The sequence below is a fragment of the Rhinolophus ferrumequinum genome, chromosome 6, assembly GCF_004115265.2.
Source record: "Rhinolophus ferrumequinum isolate MPI-CBG mRhiFer1 chromosome 6, mRhiFer1_v1.p, whole genome shotgun sequence".
In the NCBI taxonomy this organism is placed as follows: domain Eukaryota; kingdom Metazoa; phylum Chordata; class Mammalia; order Chiroptera; family Rhinolophidae; genus Rhinolophus; species Rhinolophus ferrumequinum.
Genome location: NC_046289.1, coordinates 36,128,360 through 36,152,356, shown reverse-complemented (window position 1 = coordinate 36,152,356; position 23,997 = coordinate 36,128,360). Strand labels below are relative to the sequence as shown.

Below are 23,997 nucleotides of genomic sequence, written 5' to 3'. Positions count from 1 at the left end.
TGCCAAGAATGAGAATAAAACAGAAAGAGAAAGATAACAAAACTGGAAGACTGAAACACATAATGCAAGATACATACAAATCTATATATATTCCTAATGTGCTGAGAGATTTTCTTGATGAAAAAGATTTCATTTCGAGTTGCTGCTAGTTTTGATGCAAATGTAATATGTATGTACCATGGCCCACAAGCCTCTGGCTTCACGTAGGTAGAGTGCAGTCATCACGAGGGAGTCTTTGTTAAGATTTCTATTTCAGGTAAGCATGCCTTGGTAGCAATAATTGTTATACTTAGTGCAGGTAGTCCAAACCAAGGAAAAGACACTGGAAAAATACAAAACATTTACTCTACCTAACCTAGCAACTCCTACTGAACAATACGTATGCTGCATTTTTATGACTTGTAGCCCACGGTTGTAGAAAATTCACTACAGAATAAAAACAAACACTGCATGTTACAGTTAGTATACAGCATGCCTATTCTGCTCAGTGCAAGAAAAATCTACTATCCAGCAGATAATGAGACTGACGGTCTGACCGCAGCAATGGGGCAGGCGGTTGTCCTTTTCTTTTGCCCCCAAGTAAAAAATAAAGTAATAACATCATTGATTATCCCAATTAAATTCCAGTCCAATTCAAAACTCATCTTCAGAGCTGTCAGCTAAGAGCATTACTCGATCTTGCATGCTGTTGAATTCTCTCTGCTGGAGAAAGAAAACACAGAGGCATTAAACTCCTTCTGGGGCAGGGCCAAGCTGAGAAACCGGCCCCCTTTGAAAGACAAACCAAAGAAAGAAGGCAAGGCAGCAGCCAGAGCGAGGAATCCAAACCACTGGGTACCTCCAGATACTTCATGCATCATTAAGCCCGGTGTACTTTGTTAAGCAAATTAGAAAAGCAAAGGATGTTCCCAAAGTGATTGGGGTTTGCTGTTGTTGGTTCCATACCTTTCTTTTGTGCCTTTTGAAGCCATTTCTCCTTCGCCGGTTCATCACCTTAATGCTGTAGAGTGCTCCCAAGATGAACAAAGCTCCAGCTATCCCCACCCCCACAGGCACCAGCATCCCAGACATGTAGCCAGCCTGCAGAGAGAAGGAGACCCACGTTAGGACGCGGAGCAGGCCGCTACCCCAGGTTCCTCATTTCTGCTGGACGGCAGCAGGTTTTCAGACACTGTGAATTCTCCCACCTGCTTTCTTATAAAATAAAATAGCATCTGGAGTAAAGTTACTTTTTCTGGGAGAAGGCGACAGAGAGAGAGGTATGAGTATTTGGGGATCTTTCCACTACTTAGAAGTATTCAAATAAATCAACCAGATGTAGTGGTACCTCCAGCTACTTGCTTATGTACATTTGTCAACATCAGGTTTGGGAGACAGAAACATAATTTGCAGTAAAGGTGGATGCAGTACGCTTCGCGGAATGCCAGGACTATTACAGTGCCACACATTGGAAATGTCAGCACGAGTTGAGCTGGGGGGAGGGCCGGGGGGAGGGGAGAGACGTGCCCTCTGGAATACTGTGTTTCTTGGCCGGCAACAGGAGAGCCTTGACATTGGCGACCCACTCTCTCACAATCTTAGCTGCACTGCAGTAAGAAAGGAAAGAGCAATGTGCTTGTAAGTGAGTAAACGGTGAGGGCTTCTGGAAGCAACAGGGAAGAAAAGGACCTGCAAAGGGAAGAGGAAGGATGTTAGATGTTGGAATACAGGCAGAAAAGACTAGGACAAGGAAAGAGTGTGCACACAGAGTGGATGGATTAATTTATATGAGAGGAATCATCTGCCCAGTGGACGAGACCAAAGTTGGGGGTTGGGAGGGAAACTCTGAGTATCCCCAACCCCAAAGAAAGGAAATGGCAGAGAAAGGCATAAAGATCACTTCCAATAACCCTGGTACCTCTAAAAAAGCCTGGAGGTATCAAACCCATGTGTGTCTCCAACATCCCTACAGTGTCACTATGGATACCTTGGTCCTCAGACAGGGGCATGATCTCCACACATCCCTGGGCCTGGCTAAGTAGCTCAGGACCTACCCAAGTTTGGGGTAAGGCCATCAATTAAAGGTGCTATCTGCATTTTGGCCAATAAGACACCCAAGGGCTAGAGGGGAATGTACTAACTAAAGCCCTTTCATGGGGAAACACGACACTGTTTGCCTTCCAAGAAAGCCCCTTCTAGAAGTCAACCCAGACTAAATTCATTAACAATTATAAATTTTAAAAGAAGATTTTTAGAGAGGCAAGAGGAAGAAGAGTCTAGAAGTAGAGTCTAAAGTATTAAATACTTTCGATAGGCACTATTTTTGGGGGGAGGGGGAAAGCATGAGTCTTTTTATTTATTTGACTATTTCTAAAATCTCCAACATAGCACAAACTATTTCTAGTATCTTTCAGAATGAGCCAAAAACACAGAGGGACAGAGAATAAAAGTTTTCTAAAAAGCGCTGAAATATGCAGTCTGTGTCACAGAAGGAACTGAAGGACGAGATACGACCTTACGGAAGTGTACACTTTTCTTGCATGCAGGAAACCAGCTTGCCAATTCTGCTTCCCTGACTTTAGTCAGGGCAAAATACGGAAAATTTTTCCATGAATTTGAGAACGATAGCATTGTTCATTAGCATACTAAGTATTTTTTCCTAGAGAAACAAAGCCCAGTCATTTTCTTTCCAACAAATTACTATGCTTTGCAGAAACCCAAACTTTTTCTAAAGTGCTTCCAGATCTCTACAAGGCTTATAAAACTCGGTAAATTTCCCATGTGGGAAAATATCAGAGAATAGCAAAGTTTTGGTACTCTCACCAGAACTGTGAATATTTTTTTAAAAAAATCACCATTCCCAGTGAGTGGAAACATACGTACATGTTGAAATATGACCCACTTTAAGCTCAGTAGACTGGACTTTACCGAGCTATACATTCAAAGGATGATTTTGTGCTTTTGGGAGCTGTTTGATCAGCTTCTGCGAGGGTCTCCTGAAGCGGTATAACTTAACGCCACATCAATAACATTAATATTACAAAACGCATTCCTCTTGCCATATTTCTTATTTACACATTTAGACTTCTTGTTTCTAGCTTTAAATCAGGTAGACTTCAAAAAAATTCAGTTAATATCTCTCTCTCTCTCTCTCTCTCTCTCTCTCTCTCTCTCTCTCTCTGTCTCTCTCTCTCTTCTCTCTTTTTTGTCCCTTCTTGCATCATCTCCCTGTGCTTTGAAATTACAAGTAAACTACAAGATGGGAACAAAACAACCTATCCTCTTCCAATACAATTTAGCCATGCCTCTTTCAAAGCTGACTAATTGAAAATAAGCATTTTTAGAATTGTCCATGACTCCTTTCCTGCAGAAATGAAGATAATAAATAAGATGCATGTACATAGTTTATAAGTTATAAATTCCATCTAGTACCTTTTCTTTGTTCAAAATTATAGGATGTATAAATTAAAAATAAATAAATAAATAAATAATAAAATAAAGAGATATTTGAATGAAAAAAAAATTATAGGATGTATATGTGCCTCCACATGTAACACCCTGAGAAAGACACAGCTGTACTATATACAGAGGGTGCCAAAAAAGTGTATACACATTTTAAGAGAGGAAAAAACTATATTAAAATTATGCTGATGGTGACGATTTCTATCACCTCTTGTAATTGCAGAAGTCAAACGTGACTTCTATTCACCGTTTGTTATTGGTATATATTGAGAATTACAATTCTAATACAGTTTTTTTCCTTTCTTAAAATGTGTATGCACTTTTTGGCACCCTCTGTATAGTTCAGCTGAAAATGCATAGCTTGAATCTAATCAGGAGGAACCATCCAATAAACCTAAAATGAAGAATATTCTATTTTTTTAAAAAGGACATTTTTTAAAAATATCAGTGTCATGAAAAGAAAAAAGATGACTATAAAACTGCTTCAGAATAAAGGTAACTAAAGAGTCATGACAACTAAACGTGTTCCTTGACCCTAGATTAGATTTGGTACTAGAGGATATTTTGGGTCTGCTGAAAAAACTGAAATATGGATGCCAGCTTAAATAAAAGTACTGTATTGATGTTAAATGTACTCAAGTTGATAACTGTATTAAGTTTGCTAACAGAATAATCCTATTCATAGAAAATACACACTGAAGTATTTGGGATAAAAGCACCATGACGTATGAACATTTCTTCACATGGTTCAGGAAAAAAAGACACTACCACAAAATTATAAAGCAAATGGGGTAAAATGTTAAAAACAAGCACATCTGGGTAAAAAGTCTAAGGGTATTCTTCGTACTATTCTTATTCTTGTATCTTTTCTGTAAATTTGAAATTATTTTCAAATAAACAGTTTAAAATTTTTAAAATAAATTGTAAGCCATAATAGTTGATATAGTTGGTTTTTGTCTTTTGTTTTACATTTATGAAAAAGGCATCCTTCCTTCTTAGAATAATGTATTTGAAACCTCTGTTTTCAAGAAAACTATAAGAAAACCAAATGATACACTGTACAGCCTAATGTCTGCTGAATTTAGACAATGGTCTTATGATTTCTCTGCAACAGTGGCTCTCAAACTTGAACAAACACCTTCAAGACTTATCAAGACCTTGAATCACCTTCAACACTTATTAAAACACTGAGTTTCTGACTTGGCAGGTCTAGGGTGGGGCCCAAGGATTTCCATCTCTAACAAACTCCTAGGTGGTGCTATGGTGCAGATCCAGACCACACATGAGAATCACTGTTATGAAGTGTAGTCTGGGTCATCCATTTTACGCACGATTTCGTGAAGCTAGAAAAAAGTAGAATGATCTTGATGTCATAACAACAGGGCTGGCCTTTATCACACAACTAATATTGTTATACGTCTTCAGTTTTGAGACGTAATTTAGATGTTGAAAAATATATCAATAGGTAGCCAAGTTAAATAGATTTGCCTAAAAAGCATCACTCCCTTGGATATTTAACCAGGAAGAAAGTTAATGATGGAATGAGTACAGGGACAGTCCCTCAATATACATTTGCCCCTTCTTCTAGAGCAATAGAACTTCTCATTTGGGTTGGGTACAGAATAACAATTACTTCTCCCTGCCTTCTGTGCAGCTGGATGTGACCATGTGATAAGTCTCACTAAGAAGATGACACGTTGGTGACATGTGCAACTTACAGGACATGCTTTTTAAGAGGGGAACCGAACCTTTCCACACTTTCCCCCCTTTCAGAATGACAGAACATCTTTATCTTACCTTTTAAGAGGGGAGGGCTGTCTTAGCCCCCTTTTCCTCCTTCCTTCTGGCTACATGGACCTAGCTAAGTTGGAACTGCCATCCTGGACCATGAGGTGATCTGGTGGAGCATCAAATAGAAGGAGCCTGAGCCTACACAGTGTTGCTCCCCATTAACCCTTGACTGCTACTACCAGACTCATAAATGACAGACAAACAAATTTCTGTCTTGGTTAAGCCATTACCATTAGGAGTTGTCTGTCACTCATAGCTGGTCTTAATCCTAACTAATATAGAAAACTGAACATAACAACAAAAGAAATATTTCAGGACTTTTAGAACATCTCTTTGTAGAGCCTAACTAACAAGGAAACCAATATTGAAAACAATTAAATGATGCCAAACTGAGAAGTTTAGTCCTGGGGTGGTTGAAGAGTCAGTGAAATATGTAGTTTAGTTTTCAGTTCTAAGGAATTTGTGACTTTCATCAAAGCGGCAATAGTTTTGCTCTCAAATCGTTTCTGAAGATAATGACTAACAAGAGTTTTATAGATGATAGCTAGCTATAGATGAAGAGAGAAAGGGAGGAAGGGAAGGAGGGAGGAGGAAGGGAGAGATACATCTATACATATATACATATGAGCATAAACACATATGAATGTACACATTGAGTCAGCACATAATATTTCACCCACAGGAGAGGGGTGATGTAAGAAAGATTAGAGTGAGTCCCTCCAAAAAGAGTCAAAATCTGAAGACATAAGGCATGAAGTAAGTCAACCACAGTGGGAATCTCAACTATTTTTCTTCCAATTTTTAAAAAACTAAGACATAGTTAAAAACAAAAAAATACTGCAGAAGAAAATGAAGAGAGGGCTGAAAAAAACTTCAAAATAATCCAGAAAACTAAAGGCCACACATAAAATTATTTCTCTTGGTGAAAAGTAGCAGGGGAAGGTGCCAGGCCTTTGAGACACAATAAGAAGGAAGAGTCCACAGGAATAGAAATAGAATAATAGTCTTTCTCTAAAGCTGCACAGATGTTTAAATGGAGTGGCAAAGCTATATATATATACACAGGTAAGAAATTTTGCAATATCCAACTTCAAAACTGACTACCTGCCAAAGTTCTTTTCTTAAGTCTATTTTTTGTCCATTTTTATAACTCAGAAGATTATTTTTTATAGAAACAATGACATGGATTCCTAAATTAAACTACCAAAGCCTGTTTACTTTTCATTACATCATATTCTCCGCTGGAAAATAACAAGAAGGACTCCCAATGTAAATATATCCAGTTCTAAACTTTTAAGCTTTTCTTCCCCCAAATCTTGTTCAGTCCATCTGATCAGATCTCCCTTACATAACTGGACCTTGCATTACAGATACCAAAATGGCCTCCACTAACCTCAAGAGACTTAAAAATTTTCAACATCCCTTCTAAAATGTATGAACACAAACAGGCTCATTCTCAAAAACTATATTTGCTAAATATAGTTACTGAGAAGCAGAAAAATAGTAGTGAGGAGAATTAATATAATTCTATAATTTTAATTACAATTACCATATTTTGCCATGTATAATGCACACCCATGTATAATGCTCACCCATGTTTTTGTCCCAAATGTTCCGGGAAAAGAAATCCTTTGTTTTAATTTTTTAATTCAAATTTTTATTTGTTTACCTTTAGGTACTTGTTTTTTGTATTATGAAGTAATTTTAGCATCTATTTTTTAACATATTATGGTACAAGAAATTTTATCTAACAAATAATTACAAAACACAAGAACAGATACAGGGTACAAGAAATTTTATGTACTGTTAACAAGTTTACGGTATTTACACATCATAGAAGGCCAAGAATTCTTCATCTTACAAGTTCATCGTAAGCTCAACAAAACCAATTATAGTATTCCAGGGTATTATTTTGCATATGGATATCGTTATTGATTTCCAGTTACACTTTTAACTTATAAGCACAAAGAAAAGAATTAAAAACATTTACATAGATACGGAATTAGTACTACCCATGTATAATGTGCATCCCTATTTTTCCCTCACAAATTTGGGCAAAAATGTACGCATCATACATGGCAAAATACGGTAAATCTTTTATTCTTTAATATTGAGTTGTAGCAAAATAAATATTAATCACTCAAATATGGAGAAAATTGACCCCAAATCATAAAAAAAGATATAGAACACCATCAACAGAAGTATATTCTGAGACAGATGAATTAGACGTAACTCAATATCTGGCAGTTGAAAAGATTTTCATTTAACTAAATCCCCAGTTAAATCTGAGCTGGGTTATAGTAATGGGATCTGACACAGGCTACAGCAATAAATTCAGGACTCTGTCAATATTTTTATGAGTAATTCCAACTTAAAATTACAAAGTAATCAAAAATTAAAACTTGGAGGGTGTTGAAAATCAAAAGAAAATGAAAAATATAAACCTGGAAGGAACTTAATATTGTCAATCACTAAGTGGATGGTGGAATTAATGCAAGAGAGGAAAATAATTTTCTATAGTTGGCCATTCCAGGCAAGTCACCTTATTATTACTTGGTAAGTAGTGGCCCTGTGATAGACTACATAAAAGTGGGACTAAGGAGAATGCTCAGGTCTTCAGGTGTTTTTATCCCACACCCCTGATTCGCCCCGCCCCCACTATGGTTCAAGGATGCTCGTTCCATCTCAAACTTTGATTCTTCAATCAAGTCCACCCTTGGGTTAGAAGAATCAATGCCTTCCAAAACCCAAGGTATTTCTTCCTTATACAGGAAGATCAAGCTTAAAAGAGCCTTGCATTGGGACAAGAAATGCCCAAAAGAATGGGACTGCATTCCTGAAGTTCCCTAGAAGGAACTCCATTTTGATAATATGAAGATATGATTCAGTTGAACATTCCAGATGTTGCCTTCAGAATGGATGGTGCTCCCAAGAATAAGTGTTATACGAGAAGGAACCTAAAGGGAAGGAAGACTTTGTTTCTTGCTGGGCCCTGAATCTTTACATAGATTACCAGAATCAGAATAATGAATTAAAGCTCCATTACTCTGAGAAACTTTTATTTGCCAAAACCATGCCCTCTAGAGTAAATCTGAAGAAAGAAAATACTTCTCTTACCTTGTCTTTTAGTTTTTCCATCCAGCTTCTCACTAGGGAAAATAAGAGAATAAAATGTTAACAGCCATCTTTTTACTTATATTTTATTGTGTTAATTCGATAACTTGCTCATATTTCACAGCACTAAGTTAATTTGATATAGTGAAGTTTTTATTGTATGAAATACAGTAAAAGGGTCAAAAGTACTGACATAATGAGAGTAATAGTCTTGTTTTAATTCTCATTTATTCTTATATATTCTTATTTAATTCTCATATATTCTTATTTGAAAAAATGCAACAGAGAACACAAACCTATTCCTCATATCGTTGGTAGATGAACAGAGAATATTATAGTTTGCCAAATGTATTTTTTATTATTATTGAATGCTTTCGGGAAAGGTCTGGGGAAAGAGAGAAGAAATCACCTTTAAAATATCAAGTTCATTTCTTATCTCACATTTTCTCCTGAGCTGTATTCCTCATTGTCTTCAGTCAAGGGAGTGTCGAAATAAATTTTACACAATGATCATTTTAAAATTTAAGGAATAGAAATTGATAAGAGAATGCAAGAGAAAGAAGAGAGAAAATTGGAAAGATTTTTAATAAAAATAAAGGCGATTCTTTATGAAGAGGAGAACTAACAACTGCAATTTTTTTTAAATGGAGAAACAGTACACTGAGGATTAGAGACATCTTTAATGAAAATCTTTGGTGGGGGCGGAGGGCATTATTCTGCCTGTCTCACTAGGTAAATTCCCCAATTTTCCCCACCCCAGAAGTGTGTTCCACATGGCATCTCAGATAATCCCAAGCAGCAAGGAGCCCCTGCAATAGTCCATTCATGAACACCCCCTTCAAGGGCTCTCCACCCATCCCTGTCTCACTTCCTCATTCCCTTGCCATGCTTCCTGGGGGCAATTCCCCAAAAAACTCCTTGTACCCCAACCAGATTCAGGGTCTGCTTTTAGGGAAAACTCAAACTAAGACACTCGTCTAATTCTTCCACCACATAGGCAGACCTGCCCTTTGCGATACCAATTTTATTTATTTTGTATATTCAAACAAACTCTTAGAGTGAGAAGTAAGGAGCAAGGAAGACAGACAAACTGGCCAAATGCAAGGCAGATGCTATCTGCATTTATCTAAGTTAATTCTAAATGAAAGACTTCAGGCTACCTGAATTTATAAAACATACCCTTTCTATATAGCATGGTGTAAAATGTACTTCATACCTAGTTCCACTTAGCTCACATTCAATTTTGAAAAAGTTATACATACAGTCTCAAATTGTCACCATCATTTATATCTTTTAAAATAATATGGGAAACTTGATTTTTATCTTAATGAAAAGAGAAATGTATGTTCCTCTTAAATAAAAAGCAAGTCAGAACACAGCCCTTAGTTCAAAGCATATGTAACTAAATATCAATTATAGTATTTATATACAGAATATATCAATTCTACAGTGTCAAGAAATAAATGGAGACCAGCTCTTATTTTTCCTTTTCAGTTAACCATTGACGCCTCTTCTAGCCCAAGAAACAAAGCTTTTTTCCAACTTACAGAACACATATAAGAACAATAAAACTTACCAAATTTTAAATATTGTCTGCATGTTTTTTAAAAGAACCTTGAGTTTTTCCAGCTACAGATTATTCGCTAATGATGCTAAGTTTATCTGCTTTAAGATCACACCGAAACCCTATCTATAATCATTTGCTCTTCACATAATTACAGAACAGCAAGATTCCAATGAATAGAAGGGCCTACTTCTTTGCATAGGGCTAAGTGAGCAGTAATTGTGCATCTAAGAAGCAATTAATTTTGAAGGCTCTGCACTGATACTTACAGAGAAGGGTACAAAAAGCCCAGATACCCTAATCTCTACTTTCAAGTAATATTAAGAATGTCTTTAGTTAACTGCAAGTTTAGGAATGATACTAGATACCTACTGGGTAGATGCAAAGAGAATGTCTTGTGATCTATGGAACATCTTGCTGGGGTCACTTATTATTGCTAACAATGCTGATAAACTATATATAAACTGTATGGTTACCAACAACAGCAATGAGAAGCCATTTAAGAACTTCAACCATATGGAAATACAGGGTGCATAAATGAAGAAGGGTGTGTTTCTTTCTCGTCCCAGAAAGGGAACCACGATACACAACATTGCTTACCAGGGGAAAAAACCACTTGTCTATGCTCCTTCTCTACACCTGATGGCATGGAAAAAAACAACAAAAAGTCCCTGCACTCTGCCTAAGACACCTTTGAACGTTCCGCTGAGCACTGTGGTTTCTGGTCTATGGTTTATTCAGCAGCATCAAGTGCACGCTCAGGGACCTGAAATTCTTCCCAACTCACCCTTCCAGGTCTCTCTTCACATTTGCACGACCCGATCTTCAATCCGTTGGGGGAAAAAGAAAAGAGTTTGGTCTTCCTGCTTGATTTTTAATAGAACGTTGACTGCCTCCTGAGGTGCAATATCATCAGGCTTCCAGTGCAAAGACAAGTTTGCTTGCCAGGTCCACTGAATCTAAATTTTGCCATCTCCAGATATATGGGAGGTTTGCGCAACCGTGAACTCTTACCTGCAGTATGCCTGTGATCAGTTTTATGTAAGTTAGAGGCCACGTCAGCTTCAAGACAAGGTCCTCCTGCACTCTTCTACTTTATATGAATTCCGGGGCTTCTGCTGATAAAAGCTATGGCTTGATCATAGGGTGAGACAAAGAGAAGACTGGCTGCTGATCAGGTAATTCTGAAGTCTCGTGTTGGCTGATGACCCCTATCTAAACATTCTAACATGATTCTACTGAATCGACAGGAAGCTCCTCCCTCCCCAGAGCCATGGCTCAGCCAACAGATGAGATCAGTCAGAAGTGAAGAACTGAGTGAGTCCTACAGTGGTTTCTAAGGCAGCTTCAGGGTTTGCTTCCAAAAGTTCCATGCGCCAGTTCATAATGTGTCACTCCTCATGGCACAGCTTTGGTTAGGAGCACATGAACACCGCAGTAAATACTCAAAGCCAGAGCTTTTCTGCCATCTAAATGGATTACATGAAAAGACCATTTTCCCTGAGCTCTTGATCCTGTACAGGAAAGAAAACCTAAAGAGCTCCCCAGATCACTAAAGGACAGTAGGGGAACAACCTCAGTCTCCACCTTCTCCCCTTTTAAATCCCTGAAGCAACTTTGCAGATGTTCGATGATCCAGGAAACTTTTTATTGAGGTCATAGTGCCAATCTCCATGTCCTTATTCTTTAATTATTTCAAACCTACTTCTATTTTGCCAGGTTCGTGAGATGCTAACCCTCCTCTGTGTTATGTTTCCTTATTTCCCTTCGGGCTGGAATATTTCCACGTGTGATCTGTCATTTTTCACGTGCACTGAATTTTCAGTGGAGGTGGTTCTTCCCTAGGAATCCTGTACACCGTGCATTGCAGAAGTGTCATGGCAGATGAGCAGGGTCTCGTTTGCTTGTGCTGAGAACACCAGGGGTTGCACCACCCGGAACAGGGCTGTACGTTAATTTCTGAGTTGTGGGCTCTTTTTAATGAAGGCAGGTCTGGGGCTTCAGTGTCTTTTTTTCTTTCCCACTTAGAGCCCCAGGAAGAGAGACATTCCCTGGCTGTTTCCCTGGCTTGTGTGTGTGTGTGTGTGTGTGTGTGTGTGTGTGTGTGTGTGTGTGTGTATGGGGGAGGGTATTCCTTAGACCCCCTTTCACAGAGGAGGCAACTTTTCCAGGACACCTTTTGTAGGGGTTTTAGTTCCTCCTTCCTGCCCTACACCAACCCAAGCCCATGTCTCTTGACCCCATGTTGGTGTTAAACTCCACCCCGTACCCCGGCATCTACATGTGGTCTAGGCTCCCCTAGAAGGCTGCTACTTGGGCCTCAAGTTGCTGCCTCTGGAAACAATGGCTTTCCTTTCAAGCTCAGTTGAATATTTTAAAATTTTGTTTAAATTTATGCAGAATTTCTCTGTTTGTAATAGGAGGGGGAATCCATATTCAGTCCACCATGCCGCTAGGACTGCAAGTGCAGTTCCAACTAGGTGTTTTGTTTTTTATTGAAGTAAAATTCACATGACCTAAAATGGACCATTTTAAAGGCCACAGGTCAGTGACATTTAGCACATTCACCAAGTTTTAGAACCACCACCTGTATCTCATTCAAAAATGTTCTTGATCACCCCAAAAGCAAACTACATGCGTACCCATTAAGCAGTCACTCTTCACTGTCCCCTCCCCCACCCCTGGCAACCACTACTCTGCTTGCTGTGTCTATAGACTTACCTGTTCTGGATATTTCATATAAATAGAAGCATACAGTATGTGACCTTTTGTGTCTGGCTTCTTTCACTTAACACAATGTTTCAGAGGTTCATCCCTGTTATAGTATGTATACAAATGGCCAACAAGCACATGAAAAGATGCTGAAACATCATTAGTCAATTGGAAAATGTAAATCAAAACCACAGTGAGACACCATTTCACACCTACTAGGAAGGCCATCATGAAAAAACAAAACAAAACAAAAAACAGAGAATAACAAGTTCTGGCAAGGATGTGGAGAAACAGGAACCCTCATACATTGCTGGTAGAAATGCAAAATGTGTAGCCACTGTGTAAAACAATTTGGCAATTCCTCAAAAAAATTAAACATAAAATTACCATTTGACCCCACAATTCTCCTCTTAGGCATATACACAAAAGAATTGAAAACAGGTCCTCAAAAAAATATTTGTCCACTAATGTTCATAACAGCACTATTCACAACAGCCCAAAGATGGAAACAATCCAAACGCCCATCAACTGATGAATGGATAAACAAAATGTGGTAATACATACTACGGAATATTACTCAGCCATAAAAAGGAATGAAGTACTGGCACTTGCTACAACATAGATGAACCTTGAAAACATCATGCTAAGTGAAAGAAGATGGACACGCTAAGTGATAGAAGATGGGGTATTATTATGTGAGCCCTTCTGGAAGCTGAGTGGGTGCCACAGAGAAGGAAAAGGGTTGAATTCATATTCCACCCATACATACTCAACTCATTGTGCCTCAGAACCCACGTGACACCGGCTGCAGTCCCTACAGGGCAAACACCCAAGTCCACCTGCCTAGGTGACTAAGAAAACAGAAGTCTCCTCATATTAAAACATACTAAATATAAAATTTTGCACTTAGATTATTTCTCCGGAGTAATAAAATTTATAAAGTCTATGCTAGGCAAGAAACAGAGGATCCAGAAGCAAAGTCTTACTTAGGTTTCGTATTTGATGTATTTTCATTCGAGTAGAAAAATCCAACATTTTTTGATTATCTTATAGGTACCAAGTACTCTGTCAGAAAATATCTATAATGCCTTGTATATTTATGAATTAAAATGAAGACTGCAGTTATGCTTAAAAGAGAGGAAGAGAAATTAAATTGTATTTTTCCAGCGAACATAATTAAACCCCAAAGCTCTGAGCATCGATTAGACACTAGAAATAAAATCTGATTATCTCAGACTCATTTCCATGCACTTTTATGAGCTGCCTAACTGTGCATGGCCCTGAATTAGCCATCAGCCAAAATGGATTTGTTTTTACCTAGTAACAAACAAACCTTGAAAACCCATTTATGAGTTACTTATGAAGAAGCAGGCAGAAAGCTTTCATTCAATTGCAATATATCCATCTACATTTTTAATGATAAGTTTATTTTCTTCTTAATGTAGAAATCTAAAGGCCATCATCGCTAAGTAACAAATGTACACTAAGAGAACCTAACCAAACAGCATCCACTTTCTCCATGGTCCAACATTACGGAGAAACACTGTTCTAAGATTTGTGTGAGGTTTTATGTTCACACAGAGGCATCTGCAAATAGACTTCAGAGACAACTATAGCTACTGTGAATATCTTAACTCTAAGAAATATGCTTCCAAAATTTTAATGCAGTTGACGGTAGACAAACAAATTGAAAGTCAAAATGCAGTCATTCACACAGAGCCAAAAAGAAGTCAAACAAGAGAGGCGGCCAGTTAGCTCAGTTGGTTAGAGCGCGGTGCTCTTGGCAACAGGTTGCCGGTTCGATCCCCACATGGGCCACTGTGAGCTATGCCCTCCACAAATACATTGAAACAACTGCTTGACTTGGAGCTGATGGGTCCTGGAAATATACACTTAAATAATCAAATTTTAGAAAAGAAAAAAAAGAAAAGAAGTCAAACAAGAATAACTTGAATAGTCTTCCTTGATACTGTCTTCCCCTACCATATACTTCAGAGGAGGCTGCCATCATTTTTCATTTTAGTACCACAAGAGCCTCCCTTGTTTCTTTACAAGCTGCATATTTGAAAGGTAATCTAATCACATCATTCCCTGCTGAAAACCCCTTCAAAGCTTTCTATTGCCTTGGGGGAAAAGTCTAAACTTCTTCACGTGGCTTATAAGATCTGCAGGATTTCAGTTTGTACAGCAAGCTAAGTGGGCCTCGCCTCCAAATCTTCGCACTTATTCTAACTTCTGTCTCCCACCTCCTCTTCTTCCAACTCACTCCTAGTCACACTCTAGGGTACTTCTCAGGGAGGTCTATTCTGGGCCCTACACTAATTAGCTCCCTCTCCTGGGGCACCCAGATCATCCTGTTGTTCTCATATTGTTAACATGACATGTCACATAGTAACATAATCATAATTGTTCTTGTTTAATGACGGCCTTTCCTGTGAGCCAATTAAACTCTCGGACGTAGGAACCGTGTCTTTCTTGCTCATTGCTGCAGGTCCAGAGCAACACATAGAGCCTGGCACATGGGGGACACTCTTTGTTGCATTAATGAGTCATCTTCCATGATAATATAGTCTTGTGCAGACTGGAGTTTTTGTTCTCATGCATTTGGACCCAGGTAAAAGATAACCAAGCTACTATATTTAATATAGTCCTAACAAGTACTATCTATAGGAGGGGTCCTTAGCTTCTTTGTGCAATGACCTCTCTGATGAAAATTATGGACGCCTTCTTGAAATAATGTTTACAAAAATGGGTAAAATAAAAGATATACAACTCTAAAGAAACAATTATTTTTAAATGCCATTATCAAGTTATTTTTTAAATTTGTGATATGACAGTAAATAAGTCTTTTCATTCTCTCATTAAATAAGAAGATCTAGTGGTTGTTCTAATAATTACCATAATTTCAAAGTACCGATGAGCTTAAGTGACATACTGAGATATCTGTGACAACTATAATGTGATATAAAACTATGCGCATATTTTTATTGGTGAGAAAGACACACTTACTGCTCTTACTGCTATGGGTATGGCTACATACATAATTAGATAAAACACTAAAAGTCATTTGGAAGTTAGTGAAAATAAGGAAAATATTACAAATAGGATGTTTGCAGATATAAGTTAAATTAAAAGGAGGTCATACTGGAGTAAGATGGGCCTTTGATCCAGTATGACTGGTGTCCTTATAAGAAGAGGAGAGAAGCAGAGAGAGAGAAGAATGCCATGTGAAAACACAGACACATGTGACGACAGCGACAGAGACTGAAATCATGCAACAAGTCAAGGATTCCCCATAATGCCAGATGCTAGGAAAGAAGCATCAGACTCTCCCTGAGAGCCTCAAGAAGGAACCAACCCTGCCGACACCTGGATTTTGACTTCTGGCCCCCAGAACTGTGACGGTGCAAATTTCTCTTGTTCCAACACCCAGTTTATGGTACTTTTTTATGGCAGCTCAAGGAAACTGATACAATAAGCATAGGGCTCCCTACAGCACACCTCCCTGTCCAGACTTCCTGCCTTTGTTACCATAAAGTTACTGATGGGTGAATCTGACAGTAATGTACTGGGTTTCGCGGGGCTTGATTGCATGCCAGAGATGGACCAAGCTTTTGGAAACTGGATCCCTATGAGCAAAAATCAGCCTGCTGCTGCTCCCTAAGGACCTGACCCACCTATGTGATCCTTGGGAACAATTTGCAGACTGAGATGATCTAGTTCAATTCTGGCCTCGGTATATTACACTTAAATTGTACTTTTATTCCAAGAACACTTAATGAAAATTGCCTCATTAATTCTCATGACTCCCTTGTGCAGTAAGAAAGGGACAAGTACCACTGTCTCAATATTGAAGATAAAGACACTGAATTGTAAGATCCCAGGACTCTGAAGAACACTCAGTGGTCATCAGCTCCAAAGAGGCCCAAACCTGTTGCTTAGAAGAATCACGTAAGCAACTCAGCAAAAATACAGAGTCACAGGCTCAGCTCAGCAGCTCCAGAACACAGCCCAGCGGTATGTATTTCTAACAAGGAACTGGTTTCTTATAACCTGACTAGCACAATCTGTGAACTGGCATTTCAGAACCACAGAGTGGTCTAGTCGTTCTCAAGTTTGAGAAGGATTTTGACATTTTGGTCAACGACAGACACATATATGACAACGGTCCCTTAAGATTATAATGGAGCTGAAAAATTCCTATTGCCTAAGGACATCATAGCCGTCACTAATAGAGAGGAATGTTCATGGTGCATTATCTGCGTACAAACAAAATCTATGGCAAAAAAAGAGAAAGAAACCACCATGGACATAATTCTGAAAAAAGCAAGATCTCCTCAAGAAGAGCCTCAGGCAGGTCATTCAGGAGGAATTCCAGAAGAAGGCGTTGTTATCATAGGAGGTGACAGCTCCATGGTGTTACTGCCCCTGAAGACCCAGTGGGACAAGACGTGGAGGAGGAAGGCAGTGATATTGATGGCCCGGACTCTGGGTAGGCCAAGGCTGATGTGTGTGTTTGTGTCTTCACTTCTAGCAAAAAGTTTAAAAAGTAAAAAAATAAACAGTGTTTAAAATAGAAAAAAGTTTATAGAATAAGGGTATAAAGAAAGAAAATATTTTTGTACAGCTGTACAATGTGTTTTTGTTTTAAGCTGTGTTATTATAAAAGAGTTGAAATGCTAAAACAATTTAAAAGTTTATAAACAGGAAACAGAAAGCAAAGGTTGATTTATTATTGAAGAAAATTTTTTATAAATTCAGTGTACAGTGTTTATAAAGTGTACATTAGTGGACCGTATGTCCCAGGCATTCACACTCACTCACCACTCACCACGCACTGACTCACCCAGAGCAACTTCCAGTCCTGCAAGCTCCAGTCATGGTAAGCGCCCAATACAAGGGTGCCATTTTTTATCTTCTATACCACATTTTTACTGTACCTTTTCTATATCTAAATGTGTTGACATACACAAATACTTTCCACTGTGTTATTATTTCCTACAGTACTCAGTCCAGTCACATGCTGTACAGGCTTGTAGCCTCGGAGTAATGACGACACCATACAGCCTAGTGTGTAGTAGGCTGCACCAGCCAGGTTTGTGTAAGTGCACTCTGTGCTGTTCACAAAACGATGCAATCGCCTAATGATGCATTTCTCAGAACGTATCCCCGTCATTAAGTGACACAGGACTGTATCTGAACAGATTTCTTTTATAAGATAAAAATTGTCATGATTCTCTAGTGCTAGTAAATTATTTTTTGTTCTGTTACTTAACAAACACAACCCTAAACCTAGATAAAAACCCCTAATTCTGATAGCTCTTTTATATGACAATAAAACCAAAACTAATTCAAACAATAAATAGAATCTCAATAAAATCCAAATTGACACAACCTCTCGCTATACGGCTACTGTGCTGACTGCTACCGAGCTGGTCCCTGACAGCGTGGCAGGCTCAGTCTGCAAGGGCGACCAGAAACACCATTCTCACCACTCTTCTCTCCAAGCACCACAGCCAAGCCTGCCTTCCTGCAGCCTGTTTCAAGGTTATGGCCTTTACTGCGTGAGAACGTGATCGTCGACATAACGCAAATGCAGGCTTTCCAATCACGTGGCATGCTCTGCTCTAAGCTGGCATCCAAATAACCTAAAATAACTTCTCCTGTCCTTAAAAGTTCTCACAGTCAACTTGTGGACCTCCCTTGGTAGACGTTGATCTAATCCATCTGCTTCTTTTTTGCAGAATCATAATTCAGTGAATGTGGGTTTCAATTTCTTAATAATAGTTAACACTATACTGTACTTACTATACAGCAAACCCACTGTTCTCAGCCCATTACATGGACTAACTTGTTTAGTCCTCATGTAAGATAAGGTCCTCATGTAAGGTAAAACCATTAGCTCCATTGTGCAGGTGAGAGAACTGAGCAAGAGTAATTGCCCGGGATCACACAACTCCTAAGTGGCAAACCTGGGATTTGAACTCAGGGAGTCTGGCTCCAAACACTGTGCTCTTCACCACTAACTCCAAATACTTTTCAAGCGAGGTATTCACATTCCAAGATTAATGGTACAGTCTGACTTCTCTCTGCTCCCAGCAAGGAGGACTTTGAGGCAATGGATCCAGGCTGGCATGAGTTACAGTAATTAGGAGCTTGGATGAAGGGAGCTCCTAATGGAGAGGTTGCACTGCACAGAGATAGGAAAACAAGGGCCTTAGGATCTCACCAGTCAAAAAGTCAGGCAAAACACCCAAATCAGCATCCATCCAGAAAAGCTACGTAAAGTGGAAAAATCTGGGTAGATATCAATAGGACAGAAACCAAGGAAACCAGATGAGTGAGCAGGTCTGAAGCAGAGTGAGGCAGAGCTCAGAAATATTCTCTCAGCAGAAAAAGAAAATGTCTGCAGCCTCAGGTGACGGGGGAAGCTGTTAAAGTTGCCAATTTAGCTCCAGTAGAATCCTGCAAAAAGGAACTCCAGTCAGCTGAGTATGAACCTACACATGTTACCTGACAAGAGAGGTAAAGGTGACACCAGCATCGCTGGAGAGTTGAAACCACAAAAACTCACAACAGGAAAAACCCAAAGCTCCATCCTCAGAGACAATTACATCTTTTGTCTTGTCATCTGAACTTTGCTCAGTAATACTTACTTCTCACATTCTAAAAATATAAAGACAGCAAGCTATGAGGTCGGACAATTATTTGCGAACTCATCGTAGAAAAAGTACTACATCTCTCATTGCTGAACATCACTACGGTCACCTTTGAAGTACTCTCCTTGGGAAGCTATGCACCAATGCCAGCACCTAGTCCACCCTTCAAAGCAATTTTAGAACTCCTTTTTCTGGAATAACCATCAGAGCTGTCACTATATTACCCTTGATGTCCTGAATGTCATCAACATGTCTTCCTTTCAATATTTCCTTTATCTTCAGGTAAAGAAATAAGCCATTGGGGGCCAGATCAGGTGAGTAGGGAGGGTGTTATTTGTTATTTGGCTGAAAACTCCCTCACAGACAATACTGTGTGAGCTGGTGCATTGTTGTGATGCAAGAACCATGAATTGTCGTTGAAAAGTTCAGGTCGTCTAACTTGTTCAGTGCAGCCTTTTCAGCACTTCCAAATAGTAAACTTGGCTAACTATTTGTCCAGTTGGTATAAATTCGTAATGAATAATCCCTCTGATATCAAAAAAAGGTTAGCAACATCATTGCAACAAGTTAGCAAAGTTAATTGTCTGACCTCGTACAAGCAAGTTGTTATGGACCCAATCACAGATGGAGCAAGAAGATTAAGTGGTTGTGCTTCTTCAATAATGACATGCTTTTCCAAAAGCTTCTCTGGACATAATGCATAGGAGGCTACCAAAAAGGAAAACTGGGTTTGTGCAATGATGATAAAAGATAGCCTTGTCATACTGACCAACGTGGCTTTCTCCTGCCCTTCAAATTAGCTCAACATTCACCTTGGCCGTCAGCACTTTATGCCTCTCTGCTTCTGGAGAGATCTTGGCACTTTTTCTAATAGAAGGGCAATTTTTTGAAGGGAAGAACAACAACAAAATCACAAGGAAAATATTGTAAATGAGAAGAATGGGGGGGGAGTGAGAGTACAAGAGAAGAAACATGAGACTTGTGATGTATGAAAGCTAGAGCAGAGGAAAAGAATCTTTTTAAGTTACTGACATTGAGTAAGAAGAGAGAAAGTAATTGGGCTTTGTGCCCATAATTCAATGTTTGGAAATGCTTTGTGCCCATAATGAAAACTTTCACTTCAGAAATAAGAAAATCAACCCACTGGACTTTTGATCAAAATACTGCTAAGCCCCACAGATGGGAGAGAAAAAAACTTCAGCAAAATCAAAGAAAAACTGTGCCATGGAGGACAGATGACCTTCCACTGACGCAAGATATACTTGTTTCTGAACTATAAAAAATTGTCATCATCATAGATACGCACATTTTTTTCAAAGAGCCTCTCTCACCATCTATGTCAGCACTAAATTTTATATATGATGGTTTTGGCACCAAAGATAGCATCAATTTTAGGTTACTCAGTAGAAGCAAAAATGTAGATTGCAGAAGAACCGAATGTTTTGAACCTGATAAGCCTACATAGATTCTCTGTGCTGACTCACCTGAACAATTTATAAAGCTTCTTGACATGTCACTTGCTGGAATTTAAATACAGACCCAGGAACTTTCTAGGAGCTTATTTCTCACAGGGAAGACTTCATGAGAATTAATATAAGACAAGTAATTAAGTCCCCATGATGGGGAAGATGGCTGTCACAAATAATGAATAAAAGCATTAATTAAAGAGTATGTTTACTACTATGAAAATTCCGGGAGAAACTCGCTTCCCTTCTGAGGATTTTCAAAGTTAATGATAGTGCCATGAGGGGGCCACATCATAAGCTCACCCTTCTAACAGCCCAGGCATGGCTGTTAGCCCAGGCATAGTCTTTCCCTATGACTCAGGGAAAGAGCAACACTTATTTTGTTAAGTCTCAGCTATTGAGTCCTGATCCTGAATCCTAGTTGGTTCCCTGATGATGCAATGTTCCTGTGGCTTAGAGAGTGAATGATTCTACCCAGAAGCATCTTTGGTAAAGGCATTTGTGTCCATCGAGGTTCTCACGTAGAGAATCAAAACAACTGCCTCACACGTGGATTCTGCAGTATCTGTCAACAGTGTACATCTCAGGTTCAACAGCTTGACCTTCACCTTTTAACTGCTGGCTCCAAGTGGAACATTTTCCCAGCTGGCTTTCACCTCCGTGCTTTGATTTTCCAACCGGCAAGGCAACTTCCCTGAGTACAACACTGTCTAACCCTGCAGATGCAATAATGTGGAAGGGGAGGAGACAAACAGACCCTTCTCCGAGGTCTGCAGAATCTGAACTAGAGCTCTTGGCAGCTTTACTCACATCCAGTTCAGAGCAAGTAAGTCCAAGAGGGACCACATTCCTTTGCTCATTATTATATTGGCTAACATTTACTGGACCCTTACTGGACACCAGTTCTGTGCTAAGAGGTATTTTGCAAACATCTCATGCAGTTCTCAAAACAACTCTACTGCCATCCTATTTTATAAATGAGGAAGCTGGAGAGTGCAAGGTTCACCTTTGAGCTGATAAAGTTTCCCAGGTCCTTTTCCAAGCCATCATCCTTTTCCCTCTAAACTTGCTCCCTAGACATTATCATCTACTCCCATAGCATCAGTTACCATCCAATGCTGATGACAGCACAATTATTAGCTCCAATTCTGCGTCTTCTCTAAGCGTTAGACATAGCTCTCCTTCAAGTGTCTCTATGTACCCCAAACTTAACTCATGGTCTCTCTTCCTCCGCTCCCCCACATTACCCTAACTCAGGTCTTACTCTGGTCTTCCCCTTCTTAGTAATGACACCACCACCCACTCAAATGCATCAGCCAGAAACCTATGAGTCACCTTTAACACTTCCTATCCCTCCCTCCCAAGATCCAATCACAACCAAGACCTTTTGATTCGACCTCTTAAATTTCTCTTGAATGTATGCACTTTTCTCTATGTCCCAGTAAAAGTCACCGGTCCTCTTACCCAGTCTATTGTGACAAGCCCCTCACTGGCTTCCTTGCATCTCCATTTCTACTCTTTATATAGCATTCCTTACAAGACATCTAGCAGCCAAAGAGATGCCTTTAAAATTCAAATAGCACAGTAAAACCCTTCTAAGACATCCCACTGCTCACAGCATAAAATCCTAAATGCTTAACCTGGTCATCGAGGTCTTTCAAGCTTTGGTCTCTGTCCGGTTCACTAGGCTCAATGTGTTCCCTCTTCGCTCCAGGCACGCTGGCCGTCCTGTGAGTCCTTCAAAACTTCGCCAGCCTTCACAAAGCTATTCTCTTTGTCTGAAATGCTCCGTTCTCAGCCCCCACTCTCCTTTGCCTACATACTTGTGTCCACCAATACATTCCCTAGGGTAGCCTTCTCTGAGCCCTCTCAGCTCAGGACTGCTGCCATAAGATCTCTGGCCACGTATTCTTCCCCTTTATGGAACTAATCATACTATAATTCAAAGACTGGTGATTGCTTGATTAATGTCTGTCCCCTTCCACAGTAAAATGGAGGTGTCGTGAGAGCAGTCACTGTGTCTGGGAACATGCTGTATTGTTTCTAGCACTGCAAGATTCTCAACCAAGTTTTCATACGTTTGGCTAGTAAAGAATGTTTACATGTATGACTTGTCACACAAGTCACATCACCTAAAGTCACATCACATAAAGTCATGCATGTGTCTTTATGCAATGTGTTTCACTTTTCTACACCACACGGTATTTATAAATAGGTGATCTTTTGCTAGATCGTAAGCTCTAGAGAGCCAGAAAGATTGAGCTTCTTGGAGTCGTGACGTTGAGAAACTAATATTGAAACTTTGTGCCCTTATTACCTCCCAAATAATGTTTATTCTACTATCCCCATTTTGCAGGAAAGGAAACTCACACACAAAAAAGCCAAAATACCTCGTACGAGGTCTCTCAGGAAGTGGTGGAGCCAGCGATCAAACCCTGATCTGTCAACCCAGGGCTCATGGTCTGGTCCAGAACGTGAGTAATGACAAAGCCAGGCTGTGACTCCACCTGCGAAGTGGAGGATGGAGCTAAGCAAGCTGGGTGTGAACGACCCCATAAACCATTTCACTCCTCATAGGGAGCCTGGTGGCACGTAGATATTACAGCATCATCACGGCCACTTCCTACTTCTCTCAGTTTCTATGTTGGCCAATCTAGTGATGAGAAAGCCTGTGAAACCATATTGAAATATGCAATAAAGAGTTAGCTACCTACCCAGTTAAACCTGTATGGCTTCCTGACCACATAACATCCAAAGATATTTTTCTTTTTCCTAAACCAATTATGTGGGAATGTCCCTTGTTAGTAAAATGACCAAGACCTGTAGTATTACATAGAATTTGTATGTGAAGTTTTGAGCGCAAAATACTACATTGAAAATTTAGATTAAAATCTAATTTTTCATGTGTCACCATGTAAGTCTTTTGATTTCATTTGGGTTTGGCCCACGGCAACCAAACACACCCATAATTTCCCACCTGTCCTGAGTCGGACCATGGAGGCACCTTCTCCCTTGGACCTGGATTTCAAGAAAAGCACAGACTACGCTGCCACTGCTCAATGGAAAAAGCAATGCAATCCTGTATGACATCAATCTAAATAGCTGCTGGGGATTCCTGGAGACCTGAGGACAGCTCAAGCCAGGTGCTAATACATACATCAACAGTTTTCACTATAGAGAAAAATATAGCACTAAGAAAAAATATCTCCAGTTTGATCCTCCATAGGGCTACATTCCCTCTCTTTTTTTT

At 39.4% G+C, this 23,997-nt stretch overlaps 1 protein-coding gene across 3 annotated transcripts in view; it reads right to left on the bottom strand.

The window, feature by feature from the left end:
- Positions 1–572: 572 nt before the first annotated feature.
- ARMH4 (armadillo like helical domain containing 4) overlaps positions 573–23,997 on the bottom strand; it is a 94,803-nt gene continuing 71,378 nt past the window's right edge. For all 3 annotated transcript variants that reach the window (XM_033109252.1, XM_033109250.1, XM_033109251.1), the window contains exons 6-8: positions 8,350–8,381; positions 946–1,080; positions 573–702 (exon numbers count right to left, since the gene is read on the bottom strand). In XM_033109252.1, the coding sequence (XP_032965143.1) occupies positions 634–702; positions 946–1,080; positions 8,350–8,381 (236 nt within the window). In that variant the 3' untranslated portion in view covers positions 573–633. The remainder of the gene's footprint in view (positions 703–945; positions 1,081–8,349; positions 8,382–23,997) is intronic.